The sequence below is a fragment of the Drosophila novamexicana genome, unplaced genomic scaffold (genome assembly GCF_003285875.2).
Source record: "Drosophila novamexicana strain 15010-1031.04,08,12 unplaced genomic scaffold, DnovRS2.1 tig00000008-arrow-pilon, whole genome shotgun sequence".
Classification (NCBI taxonomy): Eukaryota; Metazoa; Arthropoda; class Insecta; order Diptera; family Drosophilidae; genus Drosophila; species Drosophila novamexicana.
Genome location: NW_020824765.1, coordinates 3,358,710 through 3,371,647, shown reverse-complemented (window position 1 = coordinate 3,371,647; position 12,938 = coordinate 3,358,710). Strand labels below are relative to the sequence as shown.

Below are 12,938 nucleotides of genomic sequence, written 5' to 3'. Positions count from 1 at the left end.
CTGTTGGTTGTCGCCTTTGCCGGCTTGGTCTTTGTGTGCGGGTTTTTGGGCCGCTCTGCATGCTGGCTAGCTAGTAGCTACCCTTGGGCTGGCTTGTGGATTCGCAACAAAATTAGGCATTACAATGTGCATAAAAGGCTGCGAATGCTGATGCGGCTACTGACGGCGTCAGCTTGTGTGGTCATAAAAGGGAAACCAATTCGATGCCAAAAATCCTGTGAAGCATTTGCAGGGATTTGCGGAATTAGTCGGGCACAAATTCAGTCTAAGATTTGGATATGGATTCGGTCTCGGTCCCGGTCTTTTTCTCGGTTTTGGTTTATGTTTCGCGCTCATTGGGCCTATTAAGGGTGAATTGATGGCAATCCATCACGAAATACACTCAATGGGATTAAACAGATTTCAGCTGGACAATTGTGTTTAGTTTTGAATGCGACACAAATAAGTTGCTTCCCATTTAAGCATTTGCTCCTAATCTCCCCTAAAAACAATCAGTACTAAAGACCTCCTTATAGACTTTGCTATTATATCTTGATATTCTATAAAATTGGGTATTTGTATCTAAATAATGGGACACATATTTCTTGACTTTAAATTAAACATTCTCATTTCATAAGTATTAATTTATCTTAAGACATGTAAACTCGAATATATCCTTAGAAATAAAATACTAATTTCGTTTCCCAATCTTATTTATCATTTCAGGTGAGTTTTCATTTGAATTCTGTGTAAAGATACGCTAACAAATGGCAGCTACTGTAAGTATTTCCCATTCGAAGTTAACTGAAGCTGAAGGATTTTTATGGGCTAATCCAAGCGAAAAGGTGACAATGAGAGCTCTTTACGGGTCTCTCGTTGGACCCTGCCATGACTATGCCGCGTCGTTGATGCACAGCAGCTCAACAGCCAAGTGCAAGTCCAGTGTGAACAAAAAGAGTTGAGCCTTAAGCTGATCAGGATAACAGAAGCAAGTAGAACAAACAACAACGACTCAACCCCACAATTGTTAGAGCCAGGACCAAAGCGGAAAGCAAAACAAAGGCGTGACTAAAGGCGTTACGGGTTAACCAGAAACTCGAATTCAAACTCTGCGTGCGCTTATCGCCTAACCATTCCATGTGGCCTGCACACACACACACACTAGCAGATAGATAGATAGATAGAAAGAGTAAGAGGAAGAGAGGATAGGGAGCTAAAGATACGGATGCATATGCACTTACATGAAAGTAGACATGTGAGGCGCGTTGAGGTCTCAAGGACTTGGGCTGCATGTCAACTCCCAGCTGGGTCTTTGAGCGAATTGAAGGACTTGTGCGATTCACAGCATGTAACACACACCCACACACACACACCCACACATGATGTCAAAGTTGAAGTTGCAGTTGAAGCCCAAGTTGGGTCTTTTGGCTCGTCAGGCGTGGCATTTCCTCTGCACGTCTTAGCACAGCCCTGGACACACACCATGTCACATATCCACACATAGACAATCCTGTGCATCCTTCAGGGTAGTCCTCAATATATTCCCAGCACATGGCTGCATTAGGCACTTGAACTGCCTTCATTTGATGCTCTATTCACAAGGGTACTAAGGGCAGAGTAAGACATATGTGACCTTACGACTGTCTATGCATATTCTAAATCCGTATCGACAGACGAGTCGCAATCTAGAATTGCTTGTTGATGTACAGATGCGTAATATTATTGATGATCCCTAATATAAAAGTGCATTGATTGTATACCAGCTGACAAATGGGATCATGCAAAATTGTGTAAGAAAGGCAATTCATCAGAAATGTATGAAACATGTGCATATTCCAGGTAATCCCATAATTGAGCAATTCCTTTGATAATTTAAGCTTTTCAAAAATGAAAATATTCCTAATTTTATAGGATGTAGATTTTATAGACGTAAATGTTAAAGTAGTCCTGGTAGGTCCTGTCAAACACATTGCCAAATCCTGAGTATAAACCTGGAATTATGCAGCCACCAGTTAGCTTTGCGCATGTTTACACTTAACAGCTCAGTTCAGGCCAGTTCACGCTGAAGGCAGCTTCTTGTGCTGCTTGTAGGTTGGCTTTTGTGCCATGGCCAGGCGAGGGACTCATTTGTTTGGTCCTGGCTGGAATTTCATTTATGCTCGCCATGAATGCGTTTTGCACTTGGAATGCTATGAAGTTGTGCATTTCTTAGCGCGCGTGCGGGGAATTTCAGTGTGGAATTCCTGCATTGTGGACATGCCGCAGACATTGTCGAGCAATGGCAATGGGCCACCAACAGACAACAGACAGCAAGGACAACCCGCAAACAGCAGCAGCAGCAGCAGCAGGAGTCGCAGTCACCTATGCAGGAATTCGGTGCTTGTGCTACACAATTTCTCGCAGTGTCAGGAGTGGAGTGCGGCATCTCCTGCACCCGCCCACGCTCCCAGCTATTATTCTGGGGCCACTTGTTTACCAAGAGCAGCTGCCGCAGACTCGCCAGAATGTGACTGAAAGTATTTAAATTGTGTACGAATGCGAAACAAAAGTTTGCAAACATTTTTCTTGCAACTTATTCCTGTTTGCTTTTGCGTGTCGTCTGCATCTTGAGCCTTGCCGCTGTGTGTCCTGTGGAATGCACTGGAGCGATATTTGCTCGCTTGAAGACAAAATAACTGAAATGCTTTCGGGTTTCCAATTAATTAAAATCAGCACTCCTGCCTGGACTGTTTTTCAGCAGGTCCTTCACTTCATTGTCAAGCCAGCAAATTCTATAAAATTATTCTAATAGCTGGACAAAAACATTTGCAGTTGCTTTCCCTTTGCTGTAAATTTGACACGCAAGTTTTAATTGCTACTTACGGAGCTCGGTCAGAGCTTTGACAGGGGCGTATTGTTTATATGACTTTCATCGAAAAGTATTAATTGCCAAGTGCAAAAGCAAAACGAACATTTGTTCTGCCATTCGCTTGGGAAATTTGCATTGTGGCACATTAATTATAGATAAATTTCTATGTACAGGCACATATTCAGAGCATATATGCAGAAATATCAACTGAACCCTGCAATTATATATAAAATTAAATGCCCGATAATATCCGGAAAGTCTATCAAATTCTAGACCTGAAATTATGTTCATGGTACGTTTGAAACTTGCGTATATCTGTACATATGGAGAATACACTGCAAAATATTTTTGAAATGCATTTGCAGCGATAAAACCTAAAGCCTATCTTCCATTCCAGGAATTAATTAATGTTCTGATAGAAAGGGTTTTATAATTACGAAACAAATGCTCGCTATATTTTTGTTTCGCTTATGGCCCGCCTCTTTATCTTCCAGGCGATAAGGTTATTAAGCCCACGTGTTGCAGGGATATTAGTTTGTCTAATACATTGTGGGGCATATGCATATGCATATATTTGTTGTGAATGCTCGGCTATAGTTAAGTTGCTTAACTACACTGATTTCGTATTCTCCAATCAGCTCAGAGGGAAAACTATCTATATATTCTATATCCTAGATTTGTTTTATGTCAAGTTTAAATTCTAAATATAGTTATTACGCAGCAGCTATGCTTTTTCACTTGGCTCTCCCACTAACGGCTAAGGGTATTCTTAAAAAGCCATCGGAGTTTATAGTCCGATCTTTAAAAAACTTAATTTTTGTGTTTGTGAATATATTGAAAGAGCATAATGAAAAACTCGATCTGCGTATGGTAAAGTATCTAGCTTTTGAGTGTGACCCGCTCACAGAGACTTGGTCAATACTCTACCTTCTATCCATTAGAAGGATTCACATAAATTCTATTAAAAAATTGAATTCTAATTTATGACGCGGAAAATAATGTAATTTGCCCACGTTCAAATATTTCGAAAGGCTAAACAGAAACTAGAGGCTACAATAGTGCGCAAACAAATACCCTGTATAAATACAGATTAAGCAGGGAAATGAGCTGCTGTCCACATAGTCAACATGCCCGCCACGTTGTTTATGTGTTGTCAGGTGTTTTGCGTAATTCGTAAAATTTTAATGCTAATTGCATTTAGTTTCGATTATATTATTCATTTTGGTCCAAACTCCAGGTTAGTCCTTGTTATGTGCGGTAAATGATATACACGGCGACTGTGTCGTCTTTTGTGCCTCACCGCCCCACCGTCAGCTGCTAGGCAACGGGACCTGGACGCGGAGTATGGTATAGGGTATAGGGTGTAGGGTGTCGAGAACCGCAACAGTGCTACGGCAAGATTTAATGTATGAAATTATTATGCATATTTATTGTTGTTTTGTTTGGTTAACAGTTGCGCTTGCCGGCATATATTGAACACTCACATATGTGTGTGCGTGGCTGGGCATGCAATCATATTATGATCCCCTGCTGCTGCATCTGAAAATTTGCCAATTTCAGTTAGTTAAATGTAGGCGTGTGTGCAGCCCCATTCCCAGTCATACTTCCACTTCCATTCCCACTCGCATTCCCTCTCCCAGGCAGCAACCGCTGAGAATGGCAGCCAAAATTGATGGCAGCATTTGTGCGCCCGTTGCGATGCTTTAGACGGGATTCGGTTACTGCGGTGCCCATGCTATAACCAGCCAGGGCATCTATTGGCGGCCCGGCGAGCGCCTTGCTTTAGTGGGCAACCGTTCGATTGCAGCAGTGCCATGTGACCGGGCAGCCATTTGGCCATGTGGCCATGTGGCCATGTGACCATGTGACCATGTGACCATGTTGACCGCAACAGCCCAACAATAATTAATGCATGAGCTGCAAACTAACCAAACTCTGGGCCCGGCCAAGTTGCTGTGCCGTGCCGTGCACGGAGACCGAGACGGAGGTGTGCCTGTAGGGGCACTTGGTTAGCCTGCTGCTGCTTCCCATTGAGGGGCCTGGGGCCCACTCTGCTGACCGGCTCCCATCCGAAACGGCAGCTGCTGTCGACGTGGCCGCCTCCGTCGTGACGACAAATAATTGCATATGAAACCGCAGTCGCAGCCAGCTTGAAGCAGTTGACGGTTCGTTCACTCCACTGCAGCGAAGTCCGCAATACTGCATACCACTCACACACACACACACACGTACACACAGCTCAATTTATAATTAATTTAGAACCATGTTCGCATGTTGACCAAGTCCATTTCCAAGCTCACAGCCTCCTCTCCTTCAGCTTATGAGCTGATTACAAGTACATAAATATAGAAGAACATATGTTTGTTTACTTAGCTTAGCTATTGCATACAGACAGCCTGTCTGTGACTAAGTTCCAGTCAGATATGTTCTTTCATCAATTCAGTTTCAGATGCGATCAGCACTTGCTGATCCCACCATGCGAAAGACTGTGAAAGTAGAGTGTGGTTACAATGTTATCTGGATCTTAGGGATACATGCTATAAATTGCAATAGATCAACATGCTCTTAAAGTATACTAAACACGATTTAAAATTTGCTTGTGATATATGGTAAATATAGCGTCAACTATAGACTTATCTATCCTAGGACTCGAACGTGCCTCCTCGTTCTGCTGTTTCTTCTTGAAGAGCACTTTTCTTAACTTCAACTACTTGAGGGAATATTCTAATTCTGATTACATTTTTGTGTCCTACTCGAGTACTCGCAACTGGAGCATTCTAAGCTTTTATATCCTACTAATTTTGGCAGCACTTGAATTTTAGATTATTGCAACCAGGGGTCGATAATGGGCCCACGCCTATTTGCCACTTGCTACTTGCCACATGCCGCATGCCACATGCCTCATGCCGCATTCCTAATGGCACTCACAAATTTGCAATTGATTTAATTGTGAATGTATTTATTAAATAAATTATTCATACTCCGCTCGATTGCACTCCTTGTGCATGTGCTGCGGCTGACCTAAACATGTCCTGGCCACAGGAGCAGGCAGCGGCACGAGGGGCAGCCTCGCCGTTTGCCGTTTGCCACTGTAATTAGTTGTGGTAGAATAATCGCATGCAACCGGCGACTGCCCCCGGGGTACCCCGACATCGCCCCACCGCATCCGTGACCCATCCGCTGGCACAAAGGAATTCAATGCTGGCAACTACTATTTAAATGTGTGCGGGTGCGGCTGGGGTCAGAGGGCGGGGGCTGCTCAATGTTTATGTGGTTGTGTAAATGTGAATCGCTGGATAGTCAGTCGGTTGGTCGGTCGGTTGGTTAGTCGGTTGTCTGCTCGGTGCTTACATTTTGGCCATTCGAGTGGTGACATTTTAATTTACCCGAGCGAGAAAACCAATTTTGCAGCATTGAACCAAATGCAATGACAACAACAACAACAACAGCAACAGGATTCACAGACTGGAGTGTGCCTAATTTATTCAACGTTTATTTATTGGCAGTTATGATTTGTTTTATGTGGTTTGGGTTTGGCCATTTAATTGACTTTGCGCAAATTGCATTTGCATGGACAAATTAACCGACAAGCATTTGGCGAGTCAATAAGCCAAAACAAGTCGAGCGAAATTTGGCCACAGATCAAGTCTCGATGCTGGCAACTCGATCGAAAATAAATTCACTTTACACACAAAATTAAGTACAACTAAGAATACAATTTGCACAAAAAAAATCTAAAAGTAATTTTCATTTAAACTGAGCGTGTGGAATATGTGCGAATGCATTTGCCGGGATATTGAGCACTCAGATGGGATTTTGAAATATTCGAACCCCAAGCTTGTAAGACGAAAGAACTAAGTCGTCAGTAGAGTTAAAATTACAATATATTGAATGTCCATACAGTCGTATGGACACTTTGGGAATGTGATGTCTAGGGCAACCTGAGCATAAACGATTGCATAATCCGACAAAAAAAATTGTGAAATCTGTCATCTCAGGTCTATATGGGTTTGTCAAAAAAACGCAAATAGTTTACGCTGACACAACAAAAGGGCAAAACTGTTGGCAAAATATTGATGGAACAGCCTGGAATTCAGCCTTTAAGAGTCGAGTCGAGTCGAGTTGAGGCACGTTGCGTCAAGCTGGGGCACTCTCCTGTTGGTGTTCTGATTAAATTCGGCAAATATCGCTGATGCTTGCAAATCGCCGCCCAATGCGAAACCAGAGCAGGGCGCCAAGCCACATGGGTGGTTGGAGATGGGCATGGGCATTGGCATGGGAAGGGGTAGCGGGAGCGGGAGGCGATGTCGAGGGACTACAGCGTCGGCCATGTTGAAGTACACAAAACCCATGCAAACAAACAGGCATTTCATGGCAAACAAGAGCGTCGAGAGCAGAGCTGAACCGAGAATCTGCTGGCTGCCCCACCCAGCGTCAGCAGTTGGCAGCCAGCTCTGAAGCTCCCAGATCCCAGGTCGACCCACACGCAGTTAGGCAAACTGGCAAATACGGCGGCATTGGCATCGAAATCGGCGGAGGCGCCTTTGTTTGGTTTGTGAGCCCCGCAACGGCTACGGACACGGACAGGGACGGGGACAGGGGACAGGGGCTGGGGCTGGGGCTGGGGCAGGGGCACGGATCGGGACTCAGTCGCTTTTGCAGTCGTTTGCATTTTATTGTTGTAGCCGAGAACGGGTTGTTGTTGTTGTTGCTGTTGCTGCAGCAGTTTCGGGCATTATTTCGGTTTAGTTTGGTAAATACACATGCAGCACATGCCTCGTGCATCATCCCTTTCTCACGCCGTGACCCTCCTGCTGCCGTCCATCGGTAAATTTGCCTACCCAGAGTACCCGTGCCCTTGTCCGTCCCCGTCCCCCCTCGCGCGTGGAGTTTCAACCAGTGCAACCAATCCAGCCAGGAGCTTAGGCAACCGTTGTTGCTGTTGTTGTTCCCCCTGTCGGATGGCAACGCCACCGCCAGCAGCATCTGCACCCGGGGACAGGCAGGCGCAGGCTTTGCGCCCGGCTGCATTTGCGAGGCACGCACATAAAAATCCTTGAATGCATTTCGTGCATTTAATGAAAACTTCTACGATTCGGTGACCAGACTTTTGTCGATTCGAGCCACATTCTACTCAATAAAACGAATAAAAAAAATCGAAAACGAATTTCTTTTATGGAGCCAGCACCTGTTCCCCCTTACTCTAAAGTTTCTTATGCCAGCAAGCTATAACTATTTAATTAATGACAACAGAAGCACATTAAACTAGTTAGATATAGTTTTCGGAAATATGTACAGGTGTACTCAAAGAACAAAGGAACTGTGTACACTTTAAATACTGAAGACAATAAGATTCTGGCCAGCGAGGATTATGATCCAGAGGATGATGATGATGAAATCCAGTTGCCGTTGTGCACGACGAACGCGACAAATGGCTTTCATTGTCGGCGGCGTCGCCAAGCTCAGCAAATTCCATTCTGGCATTGAATGCGAGTCGGGACACAGAAGGCACCTGTGTTGCTGCTGTCGCTGACCTGAAAGGGGCGGAGCAACGGGGCGTGGTTGTCATATCTGAAAGCAATTTGGCCCGAGCGAAACGAGCAACAAGAATCGATAAACTCGTTGGGCGTGCAATTTGCGCCGTGAACAGAGGTTCTCAAAAGAACGAGTTACGTGGACAGCGTGGACAGGACGCTGCCCATGTCCATGTCCGTGTCCGTGTCCGAAATTCAAGTTTCAGGACTTCGCATTTGCATTTTGGTAACCCGGCGATGGACTCTGCCGTTCCCGGGCCCCATATCAAATGCAGCGAGGCGTAAGCGCAATTTTCGAGTCTCTGCTGCAAGCGGAACGACATCAATCAGTTATTAGCACAGGATGTTCACACATTCCTTCAGGCCTTTCTGGGTGACTAATCTGTATCGGAGCAGTTGGTTAGTGTACTTGAAACCTGCTCTACATAATCTATATCAGATCATTCGATCCAGCGGGTAAACAACAACTAGAAGATTAGCTGGTGAACTAACCAAATGATTGCTGGAAACTAACTGTCTTCTTTTTTTTTTTGATTCTCCCTTTGCAGTGCCGCCCAAGGCTGGACAGAAGCGACCGGCTACCAGCCCAGCTCCCCACATACCCGTGCCGCACCATCTGCAGACGCCGCCAAACTCTAGCAGCGTTCCAGGGGCGTCTGTTGCGAATAGCCCGGCGCCGCCCACGTCGAACAGCGCACTGCTGAACCACGCCCTGCCCACCAACCATATTGGCGCCCAGTCACCCCAACAGCAGCATCAGCAGCAGCAGCAGCATCAACAGCAGCAGCAGCAGCAGCATCAAGCGCATCAACAGGCAGTCGCCGCAGCTGTGCAGCAACAGCTGGCGGGCGTGGGCGTCGGAGTGCCTCCTGGCGCCATCAATGCAGCATCGGCGGCCAGCGCGCGTGGCTCGTTTGCAGCTGCGCTGCGCACGCTGGCCAAGCAGGCGGACATCAAGGAGGAGGATGACGCCAACACGGCAGCCCGAGAGCGCAACGTTCCCACATCCGCTGCCCAGCCGCCGCCCAACGCCGGACCCGGACCTGTGGCGCTCAACTCGGTGGCCGGACGCGGTGGGGTTTCGTCTGGCGGCGTCGCTGTCGAGGATCGCCTCGCTGCCAACAAGAAACGTTCGCCGCCTTCGCCGCAGCCGCCAGAGAAAATGGCACGGCTCAGTCACACGCCGCAGGCGGCAGCCATGCAGCCGGAGCTGCTGGCGCGCAGCGGCTTTCAGCCCTACAGATCCGATGAGCGGCTCATGCATCCGGCAGGTGCCTTCCCCCTGGAGGCCTACTCGCACTTTGCCGGCCTGCCCGGCATTCCCCCAGCAGGTAAGCACGACCAGAAATCCGATTCCTTTAGATAGCTCTAAACTTTGAACATATCAAACAAATTGTATAGTTCAAAGGTCAGGTTAGTCACGACCGAAGACATATGAGTAAAATGTTTAATCGTCTGGTTTAGAAATTTAAATAGGATTTCTCGGAAGTAAGAATTTTCGATTATAACTTGTAGTCTAAAATAAAGCCTTTTATTTCCAATATCCAATCAATATATCTGGATGTCCACAATATTAAATTTCTTGTCTCTGGCTAGCAATATATCGATATCGATTTCGATTTTTATCGATTTAATGGAATCGGAGGATTTTAATGATTTAAATCAGACTTGATCGGCGAGTGTGATTGCTTTAAATTCATGATTAGTTCAGTTCATAACTCAAATCCTAGTTTCACTGATAAATAATGCATGCATAACTAATGACTAATGACAACTAATGACTCATCGATTTCTATTTTTACAGCATTTCTGAATCCGGCGGCGGGTCTGCCCTACTCGGATCCGCTGTACTTGGAGCATCGCTATCAGCTGTTCCGGGCGGCTAGCGGGCATCACACGCATCCGCACGCGGCGGCACTGTACCCGCCGATGGCATCGCCCTATTCACATCTGTACTCGATGATGCCGGGCGCAGCTCTGGGCATTTCGCCGGCAATGCACGACAGAATCAAGCTGGAAGAGGAGCACCGGGCGCGTCTGGCGCGCGAAGAGGAGCGCGAGCGTGAAATGCAGCGCGAAAAGGAACGCGAACTGCGCGAGCAGCGTGAAAAGGAACAGCGCGAAAGAGAACGCGAACAGCGCGAGCGGGAACGTGAGCAGCGCGAAAAGGAGCAGCGCGAGAAGGAACAGAAGGAGAAGGAGGCGCGCGAGCGTAAAATGCGCGAGGAGGAGCGTGAGGCCAGGGAGCGGGAACGCCAGCAAATGCTCAATGTTACGCATCACTACTCTAACCAGCTGTACGCGCCGCTCAACCGCAACCTGCTCGGCTCCATGATACCGCACATCAGCCTGGGCCTGCGTGGCCCGCCCGGCGGCCTGCACAGTCTCTCTAGCATGTCGCACTATCACGCGGCGGCGGCCAATGCGCAGCGCCAGAGCCCTATGGGCCTCAACCTAGGCATGCCCGGCATGCCCTCGCTGCCTGGACACGGGCCAACCAATCTGCAGCATCATTTACAGCAGGCAGCCATGGGCCTGGCCGGACATCCTGGTGCGGCCGGCCTTACACATCCCGGCTTTTCGGCAGCCGCTGCCCTGGGCCTGGGTCCGCATCCACACAGCCTCAATTTGAGTCACGCTCACCTCTCGCCGCACCATGCTGTGCACCAGCTGCCGCCGCACTCTGTGGCCAGCTCATCGGCGGGCCCCAGTCCCGGAGTGGCTAGCAGCACGGCAGCCACGTCCGCGTCGCCACACAGCAGCCTCAATCTAACGGTGGCTACCAGCAGCATGGCTCAGACGACGTCCACGCCCACGGCCAGCTCGCACATTCCGACCATGAGCCACTACTATCACCATGGCCACCTGGCGGCAATACACGCAGCGGCGGCTGCCAGCGGCTTGACGCCCGTCGCCGCCCATCAGCAGCCCATAAGCGCCGCAGCTCATCCGACGTCGCCCAAGATTACGCCGCCACTCGGCTCGGCGCCCAATGGAGGATCCCGCGCCGCCAACAGCCCTCACGCCATGCGCCACCATATTGCGGCTGTCGTCGCTGCGGCCGCCCAGCAGCAGTCGGTGCTGCTAGAGAAGACCGGCGTACCGGCAGCAGGTCCACACACGCACGAGCCGGCTACGCTGGACCTGACCGGCTCCAACTCAAACTCGAGCAACCAGGCGCAGTCGAGCGCCAGCAACAGCACATCCGCTGCACATGAGCTGAACGGGATTGAGTCCAACGGGCCCACGGAAGCCAAGGAGTTGCTGACTCCGCAGACTGCCGTTAAGGAGGACGCACTGCAGAGCGCCACACCGCCTGTGGCTCTCGAAAAGAAGCCGGCCACGCCGAGTGCCAACGCCAGCCAGGAAAAGACGCTGCTGCCGGACAGCTCGCCGGAGAATGCGTCACGCCGTAGCGCCAGTCCGCCCAATACGGACAACAACAACAGCAGCAGCAACGCGAACACCAACACCAACAACTCGAGCAGCTCGGCAGCCGGAGCCGGAGCTGGAGCTGGAGCGGCAACCGGCGGCCCACAAGGTAATAGCAGTGCGGAGCTCTGCCCAAAGGTTCTGGCTGCCTGTACGCCGCCTGCCAGCAAGCAGGAGCAGTCAGAGCAGCCAGAACCAACACAGCGAGCCAAGCTCTCGCCGGACGACGCGACATGTGTGTCCGGTGGCAGCGCGGTCACGTCCACCACAAGTGGCAGCAACTCCCCGCCGGTGGTGAGCAGCAGCACCAACAGCGGCAGCGCGAATATTGCGCCGGCAGCAGCGCCTGCTGCTGCTGACGAGGTCTCCACAAGTGCCACGCCTATTGCCGAGGCATCCAGATGATCCTATCTAATCAAAGAGAAACAGAAGTGTCTTCATTCAGCTACTGCATCATTTGTGGAAAGTCGACTGACTTTCTGGGAGTAGCTCGTGAGATCGAAACTAGTTAACATCTACCTTCAACTTAGCCGTTAATCCAAATGCCTATTTATAAACGAGTATACAATAATTTGTAACGTATTGCATCATCCTCATCATCGTCTAGGTGGAAAACAATTACCGTGTTTTTTTAAATACATGCTTATTATTAACATTATTATTACATACTTATTATCTATTATGATTTCTTTTTATTTAATTGTCAAATGTTTGCTTAGAGTTGCCCAAATAAATCATTTTGTTTATAATTCATGTTCTCTTATCATTTCAATTTCTTGGCATCAGTTTTTGTTTTGTTTTCAGCTCAGTTTCTTACCCTTGTGAGGGTATTAGGTACACATATACGTTTTTACGACAAACATCTGAGTTGATATAGCAGTGTCCGGCTTTCCATCTGGATGTTTCTAGCTTCTCAGTCTTTAAGCTATCGTCATAAAACACAGATCCTTCTCTATGGTGGAACCGACCGGATCAGACCTATATATCGTATAGCTCCTACTGGCAGTAAAAGCTAGGAAAATGCGAGATACTGAAAATATATTAATTTAGATTATATACAACTTTACTCACTTCTCAATAAGATGAATAATCATAAAATATTTGTAAGAACCATAAAGTTTTAATAAAATTGTATTTTTTGTTTT

At 47.9% G+C, this 12,938-nt stretch overlaps 1 protein-coding gene across 9 annotated transcripts in view; it reads left to right on the top strand.

Annotated features, from left to right (window-relative positions):
- Positions 1–12,938, top strand: part of LOC115761741 (protein enabled homolog) — a 98,264-nt gene that overhangs the window by 83,685 nt on the left and 1,641 nt on the right. For 2 of the 9 annotated variants that reach the window (XM_030703666.1, XM_030703657.1), the window contains exons 11-12: positions 8,910–9,692; positions 10,166–11,902. In XM_030703666.1, coding sequence (XP_030559526.1) covers positions 8,910–9,692; positions 10,166–11,902 — 2,520 coding nt within the window. Of the gene's footprint in view, positions 1–8,909; positions 9,693–10,165; positions 12,906–12,938 lie in introns of those variants that run through there. The other 7 variants (XM_030703645.1, XM_030703636.1, XM_030703683.1 and 4 more) reach the window with 5 other exon arrangements.